The sequence below is a fragment of the Neurospora crassa genome, linkage group I, assembly GCF_000182925.2.
Source record: "Neurospora crassa OR74A linkage group I, whole genome shotgun sequence".
NCBI lineage: Eukaryota > Fungi > Ascomycota > Sordariomycetes > Sordariales > Sordariaceae > Neurospora > Neurospora crassa.
Genome location: NC_026501.1, coordinates 7,183,008 through 7,206,129, shown reverse-complemented (window position 1 = coordinate 7,206,129; position 23,122 = coordinate 7,183,008). Strand labels below are relative to the sequence as shown.

The window sequence follows — 23,122 nt, the reverse complement described above, 5'->3', positions numbered from 1 at the left end:
CAGAGAATGGCCGTTTTCCCTCCTGCATCTATCCGTCCGCGCAACAAGGGTTGTACTATGCAAACGCTGGGGTCGCTCTTTCAAGTTTCAACAGCCATCTCTGCTTGGAGCTTCCATTCGCCCATCCACATGTGATTCTGATTCCCGCTTCACGGTATCTGATGCCTTCACCAACTTGGTGGAGATCTTCTGGAAGTAGTCCCGTTATTCTTCTCTACCTCACCGCCGGATGGGCACATGAATGGCCTACTGTACTCTAGCTTGGAAATGGTAACGGCACCACAATCACATCCATTCTCGTGTTCGTGATCAAACAACCTCAACTACCTCAACCAGACTTGAACTTGATGTTTTTCCGGCAGTCTCATAGTCTTAAGCTCCACCTATATTCCCTTCGATCTTTGGCTTTTAAACCCTCTTTGAGTTCGATGATCTCAGCATCGACGAGTCAGTATTTCCCTTTTCCTTCCCTCTTCCATTCAATTTCCCTTTTCCTTTTCCTTTTCTTTTCCTCTTTCCCCATTTTTTCCTTCTTCTAGCTTCTCACTCCTCCTGCAGTCTCCCGGGTAGGTAGGTAGGCAAGGTGATCATATTACCTCTACTCTACCCCGCGGACATAACACCACGAGAGCATACCTCTAGAATATCTTGGTATCGGAAGAACAAACACACCATGATGATGATGTAACGGGAGATCGCGCAGGATACCGGCGGGTGTTTGTGTGTACATGTACACCTCTTTGTACAATCTCTGTTGTTGATGGACTTAAAAGGACCATGCATGCCTTTCCTTCCTTTGTAGATGCTGGGGGGTAGATGGATGCTTCCTACCTGGCTTTCTTTAGGTTGCGTGCTCGCCACGGTTTAGGTAGGTACCTACCTATGTTGGTGTTGGTGCGCTAGTAGAGTCTCGCTCTTCGTCTATTTTATTAGAAGAAAGGTCGTGGATAATGTTGGATCTGTTGAAGAGGACTTGTGGTCAGGTACCTGTAACCAAGTTTTGGTGAATGTTCTCTACCATTTTGTTTTTTGCTTCCTCTTTTTGTTTCCACTCATTTTTTTCTTATATGAAATTTTTTATTCATTTCATCTCTGGAGGTTTTCCTGTGGTCTCCCTTCTCGTTCCCCTCGGTTCATTCACTTCAGTTATCTTCTGGGTGCCCAAGAAAAAAAGCCCATTGTTCACTAACTCACCCCAGGACACCACGGGCAGACCATAAGTTGACGAGTAACTGGTCGCAGATTCCCTAAAAGTAGTAGATACCTATGCAAGGAATCATCATCGACATGGCTCCAAAAGTAGATCTTTCTCTGCCCTTTCTTTCATCTTGTCACGTACATAATTTGACCAACGTCTTACTGGGTCTATATCTCCAGTCCATAATGAAGCCTAATAAAAGTTTGCCATTAGTCACGGCAGTCACTATAATAGTTTCCCTCACCGTGGTTAACGAACATCCTCAACCTTTACTTTATCAGAGTTCAAGAAAACAAAACCAAGCTGGCCGCGACCCAAATCGGGCCGTCTAAATGCAGGGCCTAAAGCAACCTGTCTGCCACGTCGTGAAGCCCGTTTGAGGCGTTGCTGAAAAGTGTCAATGATCTGAACGGATCGAGTTGTAGCCGGTTGCTATAAGGATTTTGGGGGCTACAATGTCAAAGAATAAAACATATTCTTTGCAAAGGTCTCGCCAGGTCACACAGGCAGGAACGGTTGTAACAATCTTCATGGCACTTTACAGGAGGCGTGACCCTTGTCTTTCTATACCCAACTCCCTGCTCCCATGCTGGAGAGAGAGCTAAATTGAGATCGAGAACCAGTTTAACCTGGGGAGCAAAATCTAAGAGACAAGGAAGAGCAGAGGTCAGTTATTCCTAGGTAGGGTAGCTATCAATGCAAAGCAAATTAGCATGTTGGTCGGAGGCAACCATTTGCAACTAGTGTGACCACCGTTACAACCCCGAGCCCTATGCGGCATCGTATCTACACCCATCAAATCCGAACAGGAACAGAGTCTCTCCGAGCAAGCAAATGGCCGTCAGAAACCAGCGAGTTCTTGCACGGCACTCGTCTGATAAAGTCGTCCAAATTGCTCAACGTAGACTCCGCAATCTCTGTCAACGCCTCCTCCGTGAAGAAAGCCTGGTGGCCACAAATTATCACATTGTGGAACGTTGCCAACCGCATCAGCTCATCGTCCTGGATGATATGGCCACTGTGATCCTGGTAGAACAGGGCGCTCTCTCCCTCGTAGACATCAAGCGCGAGCCCACCCAGCTGATGACTCTTGAGGGCGTCAATGACGGCCTTTGTGTTGACCAACCCACCACGCGACGTGTTGACGAGCATGGCGTCCTTTTTCATCTTGGCGAGCGTCTGCTTGTTTATGATGTGCTTCGTCTGATCTGTCAGAGGACAGTGGAGAGATACCAAGTCGCATTGGGGAAGCAATTCGTCGAGGCTGGCATACTCGCCGTACGGCTTGAAGGAATCGGTAGGATAGGGATCGTAGGCGATCAGCTTGCAGCCGAAGCCCTGGAGGATGCGAGCAAGGCTAACGCCAATCTTGCCAGTGCCGATGATACCGACTGTTTTGCCGTAAAGTGTACGACCGAGCAGGCCATCGAGGTTGAAGTTGCCCTCGCGCACGCGGTTGTAGGCTCGGTGCGTCTTGCGGTTGAGCGTCTGGATCAGAGCAATGGCAAACTCGGCGACGGCTTCGGGTGAGTATGAGGGAACGTTGGCGACGAAGAAGCCTAGACGCTCAGCTTCCTTGAGATCGACATTGTTGAACCCGGCGCACCGGAGGAGGATGGCTCGTATGCCTTCTTGGCGGAGAGCCTTCAGGACAGACCCATTAAGCGTGTCATTGACGAAGACACAGACGGCAGTGGCGCCGACGGCAAGAGGAACAGTCTCAACAGAGAGAGGAAAGTCGTGGAAAACGAGCTCAGTGCGAGGAGCTAGGGAGCCTTCAAATCCCACATGGGGGTTATCTGTATTTGCGAGACCGTAGCGGGTAGCGTGTACTTGGGATAGATATTCCCTGTCGTAAGGCTTCGCGCTGAAAACGGCCACTTTCATGGTGGTTTCCCCGCTGTGGGCGTCGACGTGGTAGTGGTTGGAGAAATGCTGGGGTAGTGGGGGAGGCTAGCGGCTGATTGGTGCGCTTTATGGGCCACTGTATTTCGAGGTCAAAGGATGATTTGGAGATTTGTGATGATTGTGAATTCAGGAGAAAGATGTGGTCAAGGATTGAGATCGAAAGCGAGAGATTGTATCAGCGTTTCGCATTAATTCGGGAAATCAGAATTAGGGAATGCAGGGTTGAGGTCACGATTAAATTGCATCATAGGTATGGACCTTGGGCATACATGTTCTTTTACATCTCTAACCCAGCATTGTGCCTGCCTTCCCTAATCTCCAGTCAATATTGCGAGTTCATACGGTAGAAAAACAAGTACTATAAACCAAACCCCCTGATCGTCAGCGACCTAGCCCACGGGTTTTACCTACCTTAGCGACATATCACCATACCTGTAGTAAGCACGTGTTCCCAAATTCTGAACAGCTTGATGTTGCAATGCAGTTTGTTGCAAATCAAGTGTGAGGTGATTTTGGACTTGGCGCTGCCATCCTCTTTCCCATGATGCCTCCTCGCTGCCCTGTTACAGAAGCCACTGTCCATCCACTGAGCCACTAACATTTTCCCTCAGGAGCTCCCAGCCAAGATGCCAAGCAATCCCCATGTTTTTTTTTTTTTTTTTCAGGTTAGTCTCGCTGCCAGTTCCGCGGTCGCTTTGGTATTATAAGGGAGGAGCATTCGGGGCAAACACGTCTTTGTCGCCCTTGAAACGAAGTAGAGGTAACAAGTGGAAATTCGTCCACCTCGAATTGTCCCAAACGTTCCCTTTTACATACTGTACGGGCTGTGCCTAAAGAACGATACTAAGAACCCCTGGGCTCTGGGGTGATCTGCACTAAATTTAGCGAGTGGGAGCTAGCTGTAGGGCAGGACGGTGCATCCCGTTGCCGACCCGTGCGGCCCGCTTGATGACCTCCCGACATCTCGGGGGCGAAAACATGACTTGATTACCTTACCTACCTACCGTGCCGCCAAAAACAAAAGGTAAAGACAATGATTTGGTGATCAAAGTTTCTGTACCTTGAGACATGGAAGCGACTATTCTTGGAACATTCCTGATCTGTATTTGTAGGAATACGAGGGAGTGTCTCTTGTGTTCAAATGGTGCCAAGCGAGTGGAACCGTATTCAGGGGTCAAGTAAATAAATAAATGATGGACTGACCCGCCAAAAAGTGGGAAATTGATCCCTGTGGTGCCCATGCTATGGCCTCCAAGAATTGAAGAACGCCATCTCCCCTGTCCATAACTCCTATCTATACCATGTATATACCGTTTTCATCTATCTATAACACCTGGAATGATACATCCGCATGAGCTTGATACTCCTCCATCACGGCCGGTTTCTTGGTAGTAACCAACCTTCGAGGGACTTGGCGATGTGTCGATGAATGATGAAGCAAACGTCAGGCTTGCCGGTATCTATGCTTAAGGAGATGGTGGCAACCACAGCTCCGAAACGTCTGCACTCGAGTTGAGGGAGGTTCTTGGCGAGGCGATCGAAGGTACCAAGGAAGACGACCATCGGCGACCTTCATGATGTTGGCCTTGTGGATGCAAGTAAATTTCCTCCTCTACTCGTAATGTCCCCTAATCGCCCCCTTAGTGCTTGGTATTCGAGCAGTCGTAGCACATATCGCCGGGATACTGGACGCTCTCGCCGCAAGTGCAGGCCTTGCAGGCGCAAATGTATTGCCCGCCCTCGAGGGGGGACTTGTGCTGGTCGCTGGAGGAGTCGCTTCCCCTACGGCTCTGGGAGCCCGAAAACCCGTCGGAGAACCCGTAGTACGGGTCAAATGCTGTGGCTGGTATAGGGGCGAGGGCCTTAGTCTTGTGGCCTCTGGCCTTATTGTTTGACTTAAAGAAAGGCATTCTTGATCTTGGCAGAGGCAGCCGGTCGCGTCGTTGATGGGTTCGGTCTTGGTGATTTTGGCTGTACGGATATTTCCAAAGTCTGATCTTGTTCTTGTGACGCCTCTTCGAAGTCTTTTAAGGAGTGAATAAAGTCTTGGGAGGACTATATTTTCGTCGCAGATGTTAGCGTTCATGCTTATAGGGAGTAAGAGCCGGTGACCTACCTACTGTATACTGACGGTTGAGGATGTTACTATCACGATGAAGATGTTAGCAACGAGTGAACTGAAGGAAGTTCGAAAGCTCAGTCTGAAAGTGGGGTCTTTGATTTCTGTCAACGGTCAGCTCCTCCTCAGAATTATCTCAACTTTTCAATTGCAAAGCTGCCCGTTTGCCACAGATCCAGCAGCTGACGCATCAAACCGTTTCTAGGTAGCCAGTCTCTGACAGGTGATAGATTAAGGTTAATGTCAGGCGTCATTACAGGTCTCCACTCCATTGCTATTGCGGTTTCAGAACGTGTGGATAAGGCTGAACTGCAAAGTCCCAATCCCGGTGGAATTTGGGGCTTCGACTGGAGCCAACACAAGCGGAAGGCGTCCTGACGAGGCAGAAGGGGGCGAACGCAGAGTTTCCAAGAACCGGTCACGCTTGCATTTGGTCACTTGCATGCCGAAGATGCTCACTCCCTCCTTGAGGTACCTTACCTACCTTGACTGCTCTCTGAGTGGTGCAACTGAAACTGACGCGAGGCAGATTGCATGCTCGATGAAGCAGATTCAAGCCTTGCCAAAGTGTTGCGGATATCAAAATCGCTTCGTGTAAATGTAGAATATGCGTATGCTTGGATTAGCGAAGCCTTTGCGTGGATAGGTACGGTCTCCAACATCAAGAATAGTACCATATCCTTGTCTGCCTACGGGGCCTCCCAACGCCAAGGTACCCGATGGCCGCATTAACGGTGTCGAGGTTTAGGAAGCGGGCCGAGGTCTGAGACTAAGAATTCATGTCCACTCAGTGGTGGATGAAAGATTGGTACCGGATAGTAGCGATGCTTACTCCGCCCAACTGCCGTCATTTCAATCGGCAGCAAGGGATGAAACATGACACTTTCACCGAGATCACACCACTGCGTTTAATTTTACGGGTTCTCCACCCGATCTCGTTCATTCCACCTGCAGCAAGATGGCCAATGGGGATATGAGTGACCCTGTGAGTGGAGGTCATATGCAAGGCACCAGGCACCAGGCACCAAGCACGATTGGGGAAAAGATATGGCAAGCGCGGTTGTCAAAAAAGCGCAAGGAGCGAACCGAATAGACAACCAGATACCGCGGCGGTGTAAAGCGGAAGGTTGAAGAGCAAAGGAGAAGTATGCGAGGGCAAGAGTACCTCTAGGTAAGCCGTCGCTGAAGCTGAGTATTCTGCAGTCGGCGAATGCCGCCGGTGGCTAATGGCTGCAAGACGCCAAGGATCAAATCAATCGATGAAGGAATCGAAAGGGACCAGCAGCCTTCAGCGGCGGAGGCACTTTAGATACAGCCTGGATGCTCATATTCAAAACTGAGCCCAATAATTGCAGAACAGTTGTAGTTATGCCTGCACGAAATCCCAGACATTTGATGTTTACTTTCCGACGTCTCATCTTTTGACCAACGATCCTATCAAAGCCAATGGTGGAAAAAAGGAACATGGCGTAGGGGTATGCAGGCCACCATGCAAGCTGTGACCAAAACGTGGGCAGAAATCAGGAGAAAATCCTATCAAACAAGCCAAGTTTAAGGCATCCGCATGGATCCTGCCAAATGAGGACGGCTTCGAGAAAAGTGCAACAAGAAGGAGCGTGACATGGAACGAAGCAAGACCTATCAAATACAGAAACCCGTTATTTCCACTGCATGGTAATAGCAAGAACGACAGCCTTTTCCACAACCGGCCACGAATCGCAATTGAATCAATCCAAACATCACCTCATTTGTCACATCAGTTCCTACGAGCCCTAGCACAATGACGCGCCCAAGTTACACAAACCAGTGTCGGGCAACACATGCCAAGAGTGATGTATCGTCAGAAAGGCAACCGTAAGTTCATTACTTGCCGTCTGTCCGATAAGCATGGAAAGTTGGGAAATGTAGTTTGTCGACGGAAAGGCAATCAGGCATATCTGGTCACTACCTACGTTAGTTCCCCAACTCCGAAGCCAGGAAGCCCATATATTCGACCAGATCACCACTGTATACAGTAGGTATGTAATGCGCCCAAAGCGCAAGCTTAATTCGACGCAACCTTGGCTTTGCTCTATAACATAAACTCTCTTGTGAACAGGCTCTGGGCTACCATGGCTGCTAACAGGCAAGCAGGAATTGGCTGGACATCATTTCTGCTACACAGATTCTCCAATGAAGCACCAATACCACTGCAGTTTCCTGTACCAGCGTTAACGCACTGTGAGAGCCTGGGAATAACACCTTTAAATCCGGGAGACATCTCTTGTCTTGCAGAACACAATTTGAACCCTCGACTTAAACATTCCATTCGTGACGGATCATTGCCTGTGCGTACTCCCAATCTCCCAAAGTATCGAAGCACACTGAAGCAAGTCCAAGCCTTCATAAGTCGCACAAGTCATTGAAGAAAACGCTCACTTCGTGCGTTACGCGGTTGCGAACGGGGGACAAAGACCTCCTTCTCTCCATATTCCCCTCCCAAATTCGAGGATCAGCCGTGACGATTCTGGGACATGGGACAAACTGACAAACTCGCTCCTTCCATGTAGCAAGGCAAGTCGAAATGATTTCCATACTGTACCACAAAAGACTACTGAGTGTCACACTGGTTGTCCGTGCCATCGATTCCTTCCATACCCTCACGTTATCCCCGCTTACCAAGTGTCCCATCCTTCCTTCTGCTTCAGTGTCCGCCAATGACAGCACTACCACCACCACTCAGTGGAACTTGCCCGCCCACCCGTACGTGGTGTCATCCGTGCCGTCCGTCTGCCGATAAGCTCCTCAACTCGGTCCCGGCTTTCTCCCGCCCCAAAACCAAATGGTATCTCTATTCCAATAGTTCGGTTTTGGGAGTTGCCCGTCCGCCCGTGTACGACAGAACGAAAGATCAGAGTACAACGGCGTATGTGGTAGACGGCTACTTGACAACGAATAATTACTGCCCAGGATATTATGACACATTAAACTTTCATTGACATTGGCTACAACAGCTGTCATGAATTCTTGAACTTGAACCATGGATATAGAGCCATAACTAGGTACCTAGGTACCTACCTCTATATAGCCGCAGACCCGGACAGCCTTTACAGAAAAAGGTAGGTGGGCAATGTTATCACCTAGTTCATATCTGCGTAACATTGCCTGAATCAAATAGATTCACCAAAGCATGGCAAGCCTGACCTTGCTTCTATTGCCATGTCATTTTTCATGCAAGTCGCGGATAGAGGGCTTGACAGATGACAGTTCATATAGACTCATATCACGGGCTGGGGAGAGCCTGGTATATGCGTAGGACGAGACTTGTCCATACAAGTGATGATGGTTTCTGGTGGTGGTGGAGATTGTGGGAGTCTGGTAAGGATGTCGATAAGTTAAGTAAGGCCGGGGGATGAAAGTCCCACGTCCACAGTTGACATGTAGCTACGTCCGGAGCTGTTATCGTCTTTTGGTGGTAATTGCTATCTAGGATCGGTTAGTTTCCGTTCCTTTCGACTTCGCAGTGGACTGGCTCAACGTTTTTTGCTTATCAAAGGTCTGAATGCAACCAACCCCGACTGCACTGTCCCAAAAGAAATCATGATGTCAAGTTTGCCATGTCGTAGGTATTGAAACTAAACTACAGACTGCGACGGTAAAAAGGAAAGAAAATGAGGAAAATGCAACTGTAAAATGCAACCCATCCGATAACCCGGGCAGCTACCCCCACCATCAATCACAACCACCATGGCCGCCTCCGTTCCTTGATAACACCTAACCAGAATTTCACCGCCGCGCGTGTTCTGAAGGGAGAGCACATGACAATATCCAAGTACCGACCTCTACTTATCTGTAGTGATAATGGTGACCCAACTTTGACTTGTGCCCTGTCTCTATTTTCATCAAGCATTGGAAAATGACAAAGACGAAGAGAAAATCATAAAAGGTACCACCAAATCTTGTGACCCGTGAAGTCCATACCAAACACGTATCGGCCCTTGCGTGAGGAAGCGGCTCCAGCCGACCCTACAGTACCGACTTCATCGCAACATCACCAAGTACCTAAGGTAGGAAGCCATTCAAATGCCGATTTTCTCTCTCTTGGGTTTTCCATCACTAAACGATAACTGATCCAAATCTCACGTACAACTCAAATCCACCGAGACATTTCCAAAAAAAAAAATAAAAAAAAATAAGATAAGGAATAACCCCCATCCCCCACGCCGGCCAAACCAAAGCACACCTGAAACAGATGCCAACCCGTAACACGTCCCTGAACTGCACGTACGTGCTCAAGTAGTATAGTAAAAATCAGGCCTCATATCCCCCAACTTATCAATCTGCTTCTCATCCAATCCCTCCACAAGATGATCCCTCTCGCCCCTCAGCCTCTTTCCGTTCTCGGCCCTCAGCAGCACCGTCATCACGATGGACCCGCCAAACAGGAAAACGGCCAAGAACCCCATGACAATGGCATGGCCCGTCTTGTGGTTGGCGTAGATGTTGCTGCTGATGATGCCCGACAAGTTACCCCAGCCAATGACGAACCCCAGCACGACACCGCGCTTGTACACGCCCTCGACGTTGTTGGCCATCCAGGTGACCGTGTTGGAGATGCAGGGGTAGATGCCCAGCGCACCCAAAAAGACGCCGACGTACTGCACCGCGGGCGAGTTGGACGCCAAAAGCATGGCGAAGCCGGCAACGCCAATGACCGAGACCAAGATGTTGCAGAGCCCGCGCTGGCGGGTGCGATCGGCAACGTAGCCAATGAACACGGTAAAAACGGCCGCCGCGGCGTATGGCGGTACCGACATGAGCTGCGACCGCACCGTCGACGTGTTCCAGCCGAGACCCTTAATGATGGCTGGAAGGAAGAGCGAGAAGGCGTACAGCGGCATGTCGCAGCCCATGTAAATGACCATGCCGAGCCACATCTTCCAGTCGCGCAGGGATTGATAGAGGTATGTCATCTGGAAGGTCTCGTGCTCGGCGGAGGCCTGCTGGTCCAGCTTGAGGCGGCGGACGACGCGGGCGCGGTCGTCTTCGGACAAGAATTTGGCCTCGTCGGGGAAATCGTGGACCATCCAGAAGGAAACGAAGCCAATGACGACGGTGAGGAGACCCTCGAGGATGAAGATCCAGGCCCAGCCGGGGCGATGGCCGATGCCGTCCATGTGTTCGATGGCGGCGGCGAGAAGACCGCCAAAGGAACCGGACAAGGCCGCAGCGGAGAAGAAGATGGCAGCGCGGATGCCAAACTCGGAGCGCTTGTACCAGCACGACAAGTAGTAGTTGACGCCTGGGAACAGACCGGCTTCAGCCAGCCCGAGAAACCATCTGGCTGCCATCAAACCATCCCAGTTGTAACAGAAACCCATGCCCACCATGCTACCACCCCAGAAAACCCTGCAATCTTTTGGTCAGTATACTGCGTGGAGCAGCCGAGAAAAGAAGGAAAAGTGTGTGAACTCACATGATGATGGGAATGAAGATGGAAGGGCGGAACTTCTTCAGCATGATATTCGTGATCGGCTCGAACACCGCATACGAGACAAAGAAAATGCTGAGAGAAGCACTGTATTGGCCATCAGACAATTTCAGATCTTTTTGAACACCAGCGATCTTAGCATTGCCGATGTTTGTGCGATCCAAAAAGGCAAGAAGATAGAGTAGGCATAGCTAGACGACATGTTAGACTTTTCTGAGCGGCGAAAGGCATGTATAACATGAACTGAATTGCTTACCCATGGGATGAGCATGAAATCGAGACGTCGAACGAGTTTGCGGTCCTAGATAGAGTATGTGGTGTTAGCATTGCATGAGGGTCATTGCAGAACCTGACCAGGAAGCGTGAAGTGTGGACATACGATTTCTGCCTTTTCCTCATCTGTCCGATGAGCATCCGGATCAGCGGGAAGGTTGATGCCCTCTTCATGTGTAGAGACGCGGCGACCTTCGCCAGACGACTTTTCCTTATCTTCGGTCATGGTTGATGAGCTCTCCAGGTAGTACTTTCCCTTGGGTCTGAAGGAGAATATTCGGGCTGTGGTGTGGTAGAACAGAACGTGTCAGTTATGTAACCAGTGACTGGGCTTCCACGGTGAGGTGCTGTGAGTTTTCGGGTGGTGCTGATGACGGGAGAGGTTGGAGCCTTGCGCGCCGTTCGTTGTCTGTCTTGATTTCCAAGAGGCAAAATGTAACAAGAGACCAGTGACTTATAACGTCCTCGGAGTTGCCTCTGAGGCTGTCGAAACAGGCAGAGGGGGGTAAATGCCAATGCACGGGAAGAAGAAATTAATAAGTACAAAGAATGAATAGTGAGGTGGAAGTAGAAAAGCGGAAAGATGAGTTGAGCTCTTATCTACAAATCGGCACCAAAAAGGGAGGGAGGGGAAGGCAGGGAATCATGTATCATCATAGCGAATCAACAATGGGATTGGTACAAATCGAGAACATTACAAACCCATTGCTCATGTTTGCCCAATACGGGGCAGCCTGATTCTGGAGTTTGGTCGGCGTGGGTCTTTGTTTTTGGTCCGTTTTTTGTGCTTCGGAAATGCTCACGCGGGAAAGCTCACTGAATCCTGATCTGCCGAGCTGCCGCAATGGCCTTTCCTTCTTTTGCGTTAGAGCTGTCAAAGGGGGATTGTCAAAGCCGGTCAAGGTGGAGTTTCTGGAGCTTTCCCCAGATGAGGGCGAACGAAACAGAATCCACGTTGTTTGGTTTTGACCCACGCGGAAGGGATGAGATCCCGGAGATGTAGATCGTAGTAAAGGAGGAGATTGGCGAACGTCGAAGCGACCCAAACCGGAAATTTCGCCGCAATGTGATAAGTTTATGGCATTCCTGTCTGGTAGTTGGGCACTGTGACCTGACTAACTCGCCGAACCCTTCACTGTGTCGAAGAAGCCTTCGTTAGATGTTGGCCCTATTTGACTGTAGCCACGCAACGGTTGCACTATTGGTGTTTGCTGTACCGGTACAGGCCGGGGAGGGGAATGTGGATGAAGTGTCGGAGGGAGGGACAGAGAACAATGGAACGTGTGCCCAAAATAGGATAGTCCCGAGGACGGGGACGGTGCGGGTGGGGTTGATAATGCGGAGAGGAGGAGGCTAAACCAGCTGGGGCAGCTTATAAGTAGTTTGTAGCATATCCGACACGCCGCATATGCGCCTACAGGCCCAATTGGGACGCCACCACGGACAGATGGACGGCAGATTACCAATGCACTCAACACCACCCCCACCCCTGCTCCTGGCACACCTCATCCTCGGTATTCGTAGAGGTACATGATAGTAGCCAGCCATGAAGGCATATCAACGACGGTGAGCATGGATACCAGGGTTGGGGCAAACATTCACCTGGAAGCGTGCTCCCCGATGCCAGAAGCCTCAGGCGTGCTGCTTGCTCCTCCTGCGGTCCCAGCATGTTGGGATCCTGGTTGATATGATCCCCTCAATCTCACATCTTACCAAAACGCTTTCTAGCATCTGTTATGACAGAGCTCACCAGACTTGTCCAACCGAACTACTCCAGTGTGTTCTCTTGCAGTCACTGTTAATTTACCGGCAATACCCCGCTCCAGCAACCTCAACAATAACACGACTCGAGAGAGTTGCCTTGTTGGTCGGTTTCTGGACAGGCTTTTACCTGACTAGTTCATGTCCGTGACCCACATGTTGTAGGATTCTCTCGTCCGAAGACGAAAAGGTGCCCAAGGCAATTGGAGAGTCGGACAGTGATACCCAGACAGGGAGGTGCACTTTCATCTTTCTAGAACCCCCTTGGAACATCGACATCAGTGATGCTTGCTTCGTGGTTCGTCAGAGGCTAGCAAACGAGGGAGCAAGAAGTACCTGTGCTCGTGTTTGAATCGCCAAGCGGGAGTGTCGTGCTGTCTCACCTCACTTTTGCTTGTCCCATGGTCTTGGAACATGACAGCCGGAAAGTAAAGGTGCGTAAAGGAAGGTCTCTTTCTTACCGGGCTGTACAGTTGTGTTGAGTACCTGATGGACCAGGAATGCCAGATAAATGAATTTGCTTGACCAAGCCAATCTGGCATCCATCATCTGTGGGCGACATGGTGTCTCAGCAGACCTTGTATCACCAAATCCTCAACCCTAGGAGCCCCCCTCAAGCGCACAGCAGCAACTAGTAACTTCTGTCCACTACGGCCTTTAGTGAGACTCATGTACCAGATTATTCATTGTTGACGATCCGAAGAACGGCATGTTCGGCGACTGCGCACGCAGAATTCGCCAAGGTCAGTTATGTTTCAGACAAGAGGAGGGGGGTTTGACACAGACTGTTGTTCCGAGTTTCTGGTCGTTACTAGCGGAGTGCTGATTCGGGGAAGGCTGAATTGATGGGTGCGCTAGATAAAGGAAATGCATGGATGCACCACACCATCCCGTCCTTAGGTCAAGGTGTGTTGCAACCCGAGTATTGGTTCCGAAGAGAGAACGTGCTGTGTACTGTCTTGGTGGACAATTTGTTGAGACCAATTTCTTAGTTCACGCTTGGCAGGTGTTTCTGTGTGTGTCCGCGGCGCGGCATGGACAAAAGCATGGCTTGTTTGCTCCCATGCGGGCGCCACACGAAAAGGGGCAGATGACAATGCCTGGTTCGAGGAGAACCGAGTCAAGCAGGGCCGCCGTGTTTGGAATTTGATTTCTTTTTGGGCGGACCAAGTTTGCTTTGTGTGAAGGTGCGGTCCTTTCGGTTTACCGTTGCTGGCCAGCTGCTGTAGTCCGTCGCCCGAAAGGCCAACAAAGTGGGCGAGCATGGCATTGTTGGAATGCTTTGGGAAACTTTTCAGGCGTGTACCCGCTCGGGCGACAGCGTATGTCATGGTTATGATTTGTGGGTTATCGTTTGGCAGGTCTCGCCTGCAATAGCGGCCTATGAGCAAGCAGCCGCTGTCTGGTAGGACTACTTGCGATCCACGTGCTGAGGACGTTCCGCCAGATCTGTGGCTGTACTCGGCAAGAAGAAAAGCAATTAGCTACGAAAATCTTGACGATGTTTTTGGGAAAATATCGAAGGATTTGCAGCTCCTTGCACTAGTTGAATCGTGTCACCAAGCTGCTGCAAGCGGCCGCCACGTCCATTGCGTCTGTCCAACCTGCCTCCAAAGCGAGCCGTGGCCGTCTCGTTCAAGGGCAAACTGTGACCTTGTTCTCCTTCTTTTTTTTTTTTTTTTTTTTTTTTTTTAAATTCTTTTTTTTTTTTTTTTGGACAAGGACGAATATAGAGACGGGGGTCAATGTGTGTAGGGCTGTAATCCGGTACTTGTATGTGTCTGTGACTAAGGGCATAGGCTGTAGTATTTTGGGAGGAGGCTAGAGGGCACATACTTGGGCCGTCTCGGCGGTCAAGTCTCCTCTTGGCTTGGGCAACATCAACCCCATGATAGCGCTATCGATCGGGTCGGGCCATATCAGCCTCTGGACTAGCTCTTCAGGTACCGGTACGCAGTGTGCCAGGACAAGCGAGAAGCTGCCAAGACGAGAAGCGGTTTTCTAGCTTGCTTCTGTGCTTCCTCCCCTGGCGATAATAAAGCCACCAATTTCTTGGTAGGTGACTGGCAGACTAGGGACTGGGACTTGGGCACCGGGTCAGTCAGGTGCCATAGCCAAGGGCCATGTGGCATGGAAAATCTTTTTCCATGGCGGTTGGGAGCTCAACATCGGTAGTGTTGATGAAGCCATGGCTGTTTCCTATGGCTCTCGACTCGAGGACTGTGCGATGGAATGATATGGCTGCAGGAGCAATTAGGAGAATTGTGCCAAACGACGAGCGAGATCTGCCAGCTCCCGAAGAGGGTCATGTCGAAGGTCTCTGGAAAGGTGCAGTGCGTCGGGTGTCCGGCTACACAACCAAGCGACTCGCAATTTAGCGCTTGAGGTTGGCTGCTGTTGGATCCATGGCAATCCAGGGAATCCCTTCTTGAGCGGCTGTCGTCCAGATAGGCAGGTGATGCGTATACTGTGATTGGAGTATGGATACGCTATGTGGTGGATGTCGTGTTGCCATGGCGGCAGGGTACCTCGAGGCTTTTGATGGTGGGGGTGGTGGTGGTGGTATATTGGACTTGGCGTCATCAAACACCTGCACCGTCTGCGCCGTCTGCTCCGGAGTGGCGGCGGCAAATGGCCCCGAACTCGACAACCAGGCGTCCAGGCTGGATTTCCACCGTGGGGGGCGGCTGGTGTCTCTTGGTATCGGTCCGGCTTCGGCGACTGTCATGTGTGTGGACAAGGCAGCCGACGGGGTCGGGCGGTCAGCTGAAGAGCACGGTGGTGATGGGTGTTTGTGTTGACTTTGTTGGTGTCGCAGGTCACTCAAGATAGACGGGGAGCGTGATTCCGGATCCAAAGCGCTGGGACTGCTGTGCTGGAAGCGTGGATTATGCAGTGGGGTCGTTGTGATGTTTGTATTTACAAAGAGGTAAAATTGGAGGGATGGATGGCCTGGATTCTTGGAACGGCAAGTACCTAAGAGGCAGCTGTGGACACATCCAGATGTTTGCCAGACGGCACGCGGACCGTGACCGGCATGGAGCCCCCCGAGTCCTGTGCTCCACTTCAGTTTTCATGACCCGACTGAATGGAGGCTTCCGTGTGCGTTCGGACTTTGGACCATGTTGTTGGAACTCGGTGCGCTGGGAAACAGAGGCAATCAGCGGATCACTAACAGTAGAAAACGTCATTTCCCTCGTTACTTGTCCTTCGGGTATACAACGGCACAAACCCTTTCTAAATTGCACATCAACAGGTCGTTGTCTTAATAAAAGAGTCTTCCAAAACCTAAGCCGACAATTAACAACTGTTTCGAAGCTTAAGATAGGATATGATGATGTGTGATGGTGACGTCTGCCTGAGGAACACGCAAAGAGCGCAGGGTTGAAGTGTTGAGAGATCTCGTGACTTGGATGAAAGGCCTGGGCCTGGGGTGCGAGGCACTTACAGGTAACAACCTCCATAACTATCCGGGAGGCAATGTACCGAACCCCCGACAGCTTATGCCTGGCCCTCAATTCGTGGAGACAAAACACACTAAACGTCTCTGTCTTTATTTGGCTGGCTGTTTACGCAATTGGTGCGCCAGATAATAAACCGTCACAGAGTGTATCGGGCAGGTCTAGCTAAAAGAATAATACATCGATATTTGCTCTCATGTTTCGCTCCTTCAATCTTTTCTCTCTCTCAAGCAGTCCCGTGATGCCGCTCGGCAAGTCTGTGACGTCTACCGGAACTCCACTGTTATTTAGTGTACATACCTCTACACTAGTCTGTGGGGTCGCTTGGTGCGGGGAGATCTGCGCCTTCCCCATTCCCGCCTAAAGCTTAACTTGACCTTCCCCCAACTCTTCTGTTCCCCGCTTGAGGAGACTTTCAATTGGTACCTAATTGGTCTGACCCCTCACCCCTCATTCCATCCTGAAGGAAGCTGACAGCTGCCGGACATCGCCCAAAGCCTGATCCCTGCAATATGACCGCCACTTCTGCCAGCTGAGGTCTGCTGTCAATCGGGAATATCGGATGAAATGTGACTCCACTCAGTCATCAAACCACACCTCATCACCAAAAAGGAACTGAAAGGACAGCGGCAGACAGCGGCACAACTTGGAGTTGGCCATCCCGTCTCGTAGTGGTGAGGCACTGCACGTAAACCGCGGCCCTACGTAGCCACCGTTACTCTCTGTCATATTTTGACGAGTTGTTCTGTCGCTCCCCAGCACCCGACAAACCTAATTCAGGAAGTGCTCTGGGAGGTTGAGCTGCCCCTGCTTCAGTTTCTCACCTGAAGCTGCTCCCTGTACACTCATACCATCGACATTGCGATTGACCACACCGAGTCACCACTCAACATACTGCCAGTCCGAGCCACCGCACGCCCCCGGGCCGTATTCCCCAACCTCAGCTCTCTCGGACTGTCCAGTTGGAGACGTGGCCTCATGGCGGCTTCAAAGAAAGTTTGCATTGTTGGTGTGTTCATGTTTGCCTCCAATTCACTTCCACTTCCAAGCCATCAGTCTTTACTCGTGCCTTCTCTTCTTCGTTTCTTTTCCCTTTCGACACTACGCGCCTGCACATGTGTCGCCAACATCAACATCAAACATGCCACTTTTCAACCCATCGACTCTTCCCTCAACGCCCAATACCGCCACATATCATCTCTGTGCAGCCATGGCTTTCTAACCACTCCTTGTTACAGGTGCTGGCCCGTCTGGTTTAGTTGCAGCCAAGTCACTCCTCCATGACCAGCCCAAGGGGACCTTCGATGTAACCATCTTCGAAGCGCAGAACCGTGTGGGCGGCCTTTGGCCGTCGAGGAAGGACGACAACGCCGGTTTGGTTCACCCGCTCATGGTAGCTAACCAGAGCAAACATACCGTCCAGTTCAGCGACCTGGCATGGCCCGATGACGCCCCCGAATTTCCCAGGGCTTGGCACATTGGGCGCTATCTTGAGGCATACCATGATCGATACTGCCGGGACGCCAAAATCCACCTTGGCCAGCGCGTCGTTCATTCTGAACTGCTTCAACCCTCTGACCAAGGTGTCGAGGGAGCCAAGTGGAAGGTCCGGACCTGCTCTCAAGATGGCCAACAGCTCGACCATTTGTTCGACTACCTACTCGTCGCATCCGGTTTCTTCGGCAAACCGGTGATACCTCCACCAGTGGCCGCTAGTGGTGATATACCGGTGGTCCATAGCAGTCAGTACCGGACTCTCACCGCGTTACTCGAACAGACAAAAGGTGTCGGGCGCAAGATCGTGGTGGTCGGGGGCCAAATGTCGGGCGTCGAGATAGCCGGCACTGTCGCAACCCACCTCTCCTCGGCATTGCACGCGCCTGGTGCGAGTCCGCTTCAGCACTTGGACCAGTACTCGATTCACCATATTTCCCAGAGGCCTGTGTGGGTCTTTCCACTCTTTACCTCACCAAAGGTGCCCATCCTCCATCCATGTCCCCGACTGTTTCCTCTTGGTGCCTTTGCGCTGACTTGTATGTCTTCTGGCTAGCCCGCGTCGCCCGCACCGCCCTTCTTGCCCATGGATCTCTGTTCATACAATCTGGCCAACAGACCGGATAATCTGACCAATATGCAAGGCCATGTCTCGATAGAGGCGGCCAAGACACGTCACTCAATCTTTGAAACCATGCTAGGGACTGATCAATCTGACTTCTCATCCAGTCTGGCCATTACAAACACCGACACAGACCAGCCCCCTTACCTGGCCGTTAGTGACACTTATGCAGACTTTGTCCGCAGCGGGCTCATCTCGGTGTCACGTGGAAAACTAGACTCGCTGACCGGCGATACTGTCACCGTCACAACAGCTCGGGGAGAGGTAAGCAAAATCGACAATGTTGCGGCAGTAGTGCTCGCAACTGGCTTCGAGGCAGCATCGTCCATCTCTTTCCTGCCGTCCCCTGTTCAAAAAATCTTGTCGGTGGTGCCCTCTGACCTGAACACTACTGTTGCCTTGGCCTTTCACGGTACCCATCATCCGGCAATTCCCTCCTTGGGGTTTGTGGGTTTCTACCGATCACCTTATTGGGGTGTCATGGAGATGCAAGCCCGCTTTGTCACAGCTTTGTGGGCGGCCGGAGGACCTGCTTCTTCGTCACTTCCTCCTAGGATGGCTACAGCTCTTGCTGAAGATGATTCCATTGAGCAAACTTTGGCTCTGCGAACTGATCCTCGAGTTTCTCAGTTTCCCATGGGCGATTACCCGTGGCTCATGCAAGAGTTTTCGAGGGCTCTAGAAATTGACCGCATACCACCGTTGGGGGAAATGCCCAGAGTTCCACCAGCTGACCAGAGCATGAACATCCTGACACCAGCACGCTATCCCGCAAAGCGAGCAGGTGAGGCACAACGTACAGAAGCCACAAAGGCCATTCAGCAGACTGAGAGCACAGCATGGTCTGGTGCTTCCTCGGCAAGGTTTGTTGCAAAAGCCGTCTTCCGTTCCCTTTTAGGTGAATGGAAGCTTGAGAGGGATCTTGTGAGTCGTCTTCCCACTCACCCGAGCGGGAATTTCAGTGGTACTGCCCGGTTCCTGCTCAGGGAACGTACAAGAGACGGACGTGAAGCCGAGCACGATGCTGCTTTGGAAAAAGATGACGATATCGGGTTGGAGTATCTCTACGTTGAGGAAGGAATGTTCACTGCCTCTAACGGCTTCTCCTTCCGTGCCACGAGGAGATATGTTTGGAGGTATGATGAAAAGAAAGACAAGCTGAGCGTCTGGTTCGTCAAGACGGACGATCAAAAGAAGGCGGATTATCTGTTCCACCAAGTGGAGTTCGTCATTCCGAACACAGAGACCGAGGATGCACCCCAAGCATGGCGAGCAAACGCTGGACATCTATGCATCGACGACTTTTACGACGTCGACTACCGCTTCAACTTCAAGGCCGTCAACCTCAAAGATTGGTCTCTAGCCTACCGAGTCAAGGGGCCGAAGAAAGACTATGTGATTGAGGGGACCTACACACGGTGAATCGGCGATTAGGATTGTTCACATGGGAAGCAAACAGCAGCGTGGTAATAGGACCCATAGTAGCGAGCCACAAATGATGCTATCACAGATCCTTGGTGTAAGTTAGCCTTGAGTGTCAAGAAAACAGCAAGAAAGTTTGGGTTGACATGTAGTTCATGTACCCACATGCGCATACATACAGTTAGGTGGATGGGAGTGCCGAGAGTTGTGATAGTGCCACAACCAATATCACCTTCCACCCAGCAACCTGCTCAGTGGCGATGGAATCTTGAGAGATGCGATGAATGCGGTGGCTTTCAGGCCATTCGTCGTCTAGAAGGCTGCAACGAGCCACCCAGGACAGGCGTGCAGTTGATGTTTGCTTTCCCGTAGCTTGTCTTCCCGAGCGCAATCAGATATTTGGCCAATGAAGCCAAATTGCTAAACACATAAAGGCTCTTTTTTGAACAAACATATCAACGTGAAAGGATACCACAGACCACAGACACGAAACGACTGTGAGCTGACAGAGGGCACATGAGTGGTTATGAGGCAGAACAATGTGAGTCCTTCCTTTTGGCGTCTAAGACACTATTGCGATTCTCACCACTCAACACAGGCCAGGTAACTAATGCAGGTACAATTACAAGCGGATCTCGATGTTACAGCATTAGGTCACTACAAAGCATGGACATCAGGCCCCTGGCTGTCTAACGATGAGGTACGAATAAGTCAGTCCCCTCCAAAAACCGCATGGATCAGCAAGTGGCCAGGGGACCAACGCTCTCGCGGAACACAGCAGAATGCCTAGTGTGTTCACAACCACGGAGCCGCGATATCAGGTCACTGTTACCTAGAGGTATGACCTGTTGGTGGGAGGTAGGTTGGTAGGTGAAGATGATCATTGCCCTTGGTGTTTGTGGCCTGGTGTTACCGCACGATAGTGTACGCTGGAATGAAGGGCTCTGATTTTATTCTGCTTACACAAAGCTTCGATAGATCACTCATTCTTTACAATCCCAAAAGGTCTGGGAGGGGGACTGTCGCTCGCGCCTATTGTCGCCTCTTCGGCAACCTACCTGATCTGCCTCATGTTCCTATTATCATGGCTGGAACTCTGTGCTCGTTGTCTGCACCGCCAAGCCGGCAGGTTACTTCTGTGACCGTAAGTCCAGCAGACAATGGGGTTATATCAGGTTGGATCTGCACGTCGTGTCGTACCTTTTGGTTCAATCACCAATCACGACCGGGATGAGGCGGCCGTTGTCGCATACAGGGCACGCAGCTACCCGTCGAAACAAAGGACCCGGAAAGTCATACATACCACTCTGGCCACTCAAGCCAAGGAAATTCCTTTGTCGCGGCGTGAGGGAGAAAGGGCATATCTATACTTCTTGCTCTTCCAGTTGGTCGTTGTTTCGAAGTGGTAGGTATGTTTGACTTTCATCTTCCTTACAACCTCACGAATGACTCCCTCGCAGCTCCTGGCAACGGAAGTTCCTGGGCCATTGGTCGTGGTCTTGCTCCAGGGTGCCATTGATGTCGAAAACGAAGAAAAAAAAATCTGTAACATGCCCGGGGAGGAGACGGGACGGTACGGTGCCATCGTATCTTTGCATGGAGAGATTGGCTTGGGAAATGGCGATCATTCTCGAACTTGAAGGCTCCTGTGATTTGACAGCCAAGAAAACCGTCAAGCGCCACCTACCCAGTAATCGTGGAGATCTGGTTTTGCTTCTTTTCTGCGGTTCTTAGCTTTGGAGCTCTCACCGTTCCCTTTTATAAGGCTCTCCAACCCTACCGCTACTCATGGAGTTTGGGATAACCTTAAGTGGTTGGTTGCTGCTCTCACGACGTGGACTATTTGGCAAACCTTGTCTGCAACTAAACTGCATACATCCTCGCTGACCTCACACCAACGGGGCACAGCGATGCTGTCAATCCCTCTGCAGAGGGCAAACAAGCATCCCGTGCCTACAATGGCCCTACGCATATGGCCAGACCCCTGTTCGACACCAAGTTTACAAATGTACTAACGAACGTCCAACCACCAAGACTATCAAGATCGAGGCCGGCAACCGCTTTCTGACCAGTGTCCGATTCAGCCTGCATCTCTAGGTGGAAAACGTTTCGTTGTTCTCAACAATGACTGCCGGCCAATATTGTCTTCGATTTGCATCATCGTCCGTATCATGTTTTACTCCTACACTGGGAGCACTAAAACCGTCTCGTCTGGGAAACATATTGCAGCTGATGGGTTCCATATGTTGTGAACCTCGACGAGTTCCGCTTCGACCAATGAACCCGGCGCATACCCATAGCGAGGTCACACAAGTAATCTGGTTCGAGTCAAGCTCCCTGGCCAGACGGACTGGGACACAGCACACCAGCTCAGGGCCAGGAAAGCAGAGCGATATGAAGAAACCGGATCGTAAGCACGTCTCGGTTATCGAGTGTTTCCCCCGTGCACATCACGACAACTTGCCAGAGGACATCTGCTGTCTCTTATTGGCGTTGGACAAGTCGCGCTGGCATCGAACCGCCAATTCGAGAAGTGCCCTTCAACTTTACACTGAGGTATGCTTGCTAGGATGCTTCTGGTGTTAACATGGTGATGTTGGATGGCCCCCTATCCATCAAATGCGTGTCAAACAGTTAGAGCCCCAGAAAGGCATTTGTTTTGCACCCGACCCTCACACAAAGACGGAAGGCAAGTTTGCTTTCCGACTTACCGGTGGCTTGCATGATACAACACTAAATCTCCTGCTGGATACTGGGTGCTCTCCGCAAGGCCCAGGTTACTTCCCTCGTGTTAGGGAGTTAGGGACGAGAGAGACGGGTTCGTGCCTCGCCGTATGCTGGGAGGAGTACCGCACACTTATCTACCTACCTCTATACAATGCTCAGACAAACATCAGGAACTCTTCAGCACCCGACAGCACCCCCCGGAGCGCGGAAGCGCAACTAAACTGATACATGCTATACAGCGGGACTTCCATAGTTTGCTGAGCATTTCTCCTCAATTTCCTTGCGCATTCGCGGTGAAAGCATTTGCGGGGAAATATAAGGACCAAAGTCCCACTTGTTGGAGGGTTGACAAATTTCCAGTACCGCGTCGAATCGCTGCCAAAAACCAAGACCGCCATCTCCCACCATATCAAGAGCCAAGGACCGTTGCCGTCGAGTTTCGTCAGGGGAAAATCCAGTCCATTCGTGTAATCGATTAAGCGCGTGTTTTGTGGCTGCCGTTCAGCTGTCTTTCATCCCGCATTTTCCCCAGACAAACCATCATCCAAGGTTTCTGTTCTCGAAACCTTCCCTTCTCTTTTTGTCCACTGTCAACCGATGACCAATTCACACCGTTCATAACGCGCCTCACTTACTAAACCCTTTCAAGGGTCAACTGATCTGCCGA

At 50.9% G+C, this 23,122-nt stretch overlaps 5 protein-coding genes and 1 non-coding gene across 6 annotated transcripts; 2 read left to right on the top strand and 4 right to left on the bottom strand.

The window, feature by feature from the left end:
• Positions 1-1,845: 1,845 nt before the first annotated feature.
• On the bottom strand, positions 1,846-3,293 carry NCU00780 (D-lactate dehydrogenase). Its single transcript, XM_959843.2, has one exon. The coding sequence runs from the start codon at positions 3,083-3,085 to the stop codon at positions 1,994-1,996; it is 1,092 nt and encodes a 363-aa protein (XP_964936.1). The 5' UTR covers positions 3,086-3,293; the 3' UTR covers positions 1,846-1,993.
• Positions 3,294-4,746: 1,453 nt separating this feature from the next.
• Positions 4,747-5,036, bottom strand: NCU00781 (hypothetical protein; the record flags this gene model as incomplete). The annotated part of the gene is made up of 1 exon (XM_959844.2): positions 4,747-5,036. Exon 1 carries the CDS (start codon positions 5,014-5,016, stop codon positions 4,747-4,749), a length of 270 nt encoding a protein of 89 aa, XP_964937.1. The 5' UTR covers positions 5,017-5,036.
• A 4,243-nt stretch (positions 5,037-9,279) lies between these two features.
• On the bottom strand, positions 9,280-11,289 carry NCU00782 (pantothenate transporter liz1). The gene is made up of 4 exons (XM_959845.3): positions 11,075-11,289; positions 10,952-10,996; positions 10,681-10,886; positions 9,280-10,613 (listed from the first exon to the last, which is right to left on the bottom strand). Exons 1-4 carry the CDS (start codon positions 11,192-11,194, stop codon positions 9,497-9,499), a joined length of 1,488 nt encoding a protein of 495 aa, XP_964938.1. The 5' UTR covers positions 11,195-11,289; the 3' UTR covers positions 9,280-9,496.
• Positions 11,290-11,870: 581 nt separating this feature from the next.
• Positions 11,871-12,813, bottom strand: NCU14033. Its single transcript, XR_897783.1, has one exon. It is a non-coding gene; the product is annotated as a ncrg83 (non-coding RNA).
• Positions 12,814-15,242: 2,429 nt separating this feature from the next.
• NCU00783 (hypothetical protein) lies at positions 15,243-15,530 on the top strand (the record flags this gene model as incomplete). The annotated part of the gene is made up of 1 exon (XM_959846.1): positions 15,243-15,530. The coding sequence occupies one exon, from the start codon at positions 15,243-15,245 to the stop codon at positions 15,528-15,530; it is 288 nt and encodes a 95-aa protein (XP_964939.1).
• A 1,267-nt stretch (positions 15,531-16,797) lies between these two features.
• On the top strand, positions 16,798-20,171 carry NCU00784 (hypothetical protein). The gene is made up of 3 exons (XM_959847.2): positions 16,798-17,199; positions 17,429-18,165; positions 18,241-20,171. Exons 1-3 carry the CDS (start codon positions 17,169-17,171, stop codon positions 19,726-19,728), a joined length of 2,256 nt encoding a protein of 751 aa, XP_964940.2. The 5' UTR covers positions 16,798-17,168; the 3' UTR covers positions 19,729-20,171.
• The last annotated feature ends 2,951 nt before the right edge of the window (positions 20,172-23,122 follow it).

What these genes read in the sequence shown, in the direction of transcription:
- NCU00780 (XM_959843.2), bottom strand. Translation starts at nt 3,085, where the DNA reads ATGAAAGTGGCCGTTTTCAGCGCGAAGCCTTACGACAGGGAATATCTA.
- NCU00782 (XM_959845.3), bottom strand. Translation starts at nt 11,194, where the DNA reads ATGACCGAAGATAAGGAAAAGTCGTCTGGCGAAGGTCGCCGCGTCTCT. An exon ending in ATGAGGAAAAGGCAGAAATC is followed by an intron (nt 10,997 to 11,074) that starts GTATGTCCACAC and finishes TACTCTATCTAG; the next exon opens with GACCGCAAACTCGTTCGACG. An exon ending in ATCTTCATTCCCATCATCAT is followed by an intron (nt 10,614 to 10,680) that starts GTGAGTTCACAC and finishes AAAAGATTGCAG; the next exon opens with GGTTTTCTGGGGTGGTAGCA.
- NCU00784 (XM_959847.2), top strand. Translation starts at nt 17,169, where the DNA reads ATGGCGGCTTCAAAGAAAGTTTGCATTGTTG. An exon ending in AAAGAAAGTTTGCATTGTTG is followed by an intron (nt 17,200 to 17,428) that starts GTGTGTTCATGT and finishes TCCTTGTTACAG; the next exon opens with GTGCTGGCCCGTCTGGTTTA. An exon ending in CACTCTTTACCTCACCAAAG is followed by an intron (nt 18,166 to 18,240) that starts GTGCCCATCCTC and finishes TCTTCTGGCTAG; the next exon opens with CCCGCGTCGCCCGCACCGCC.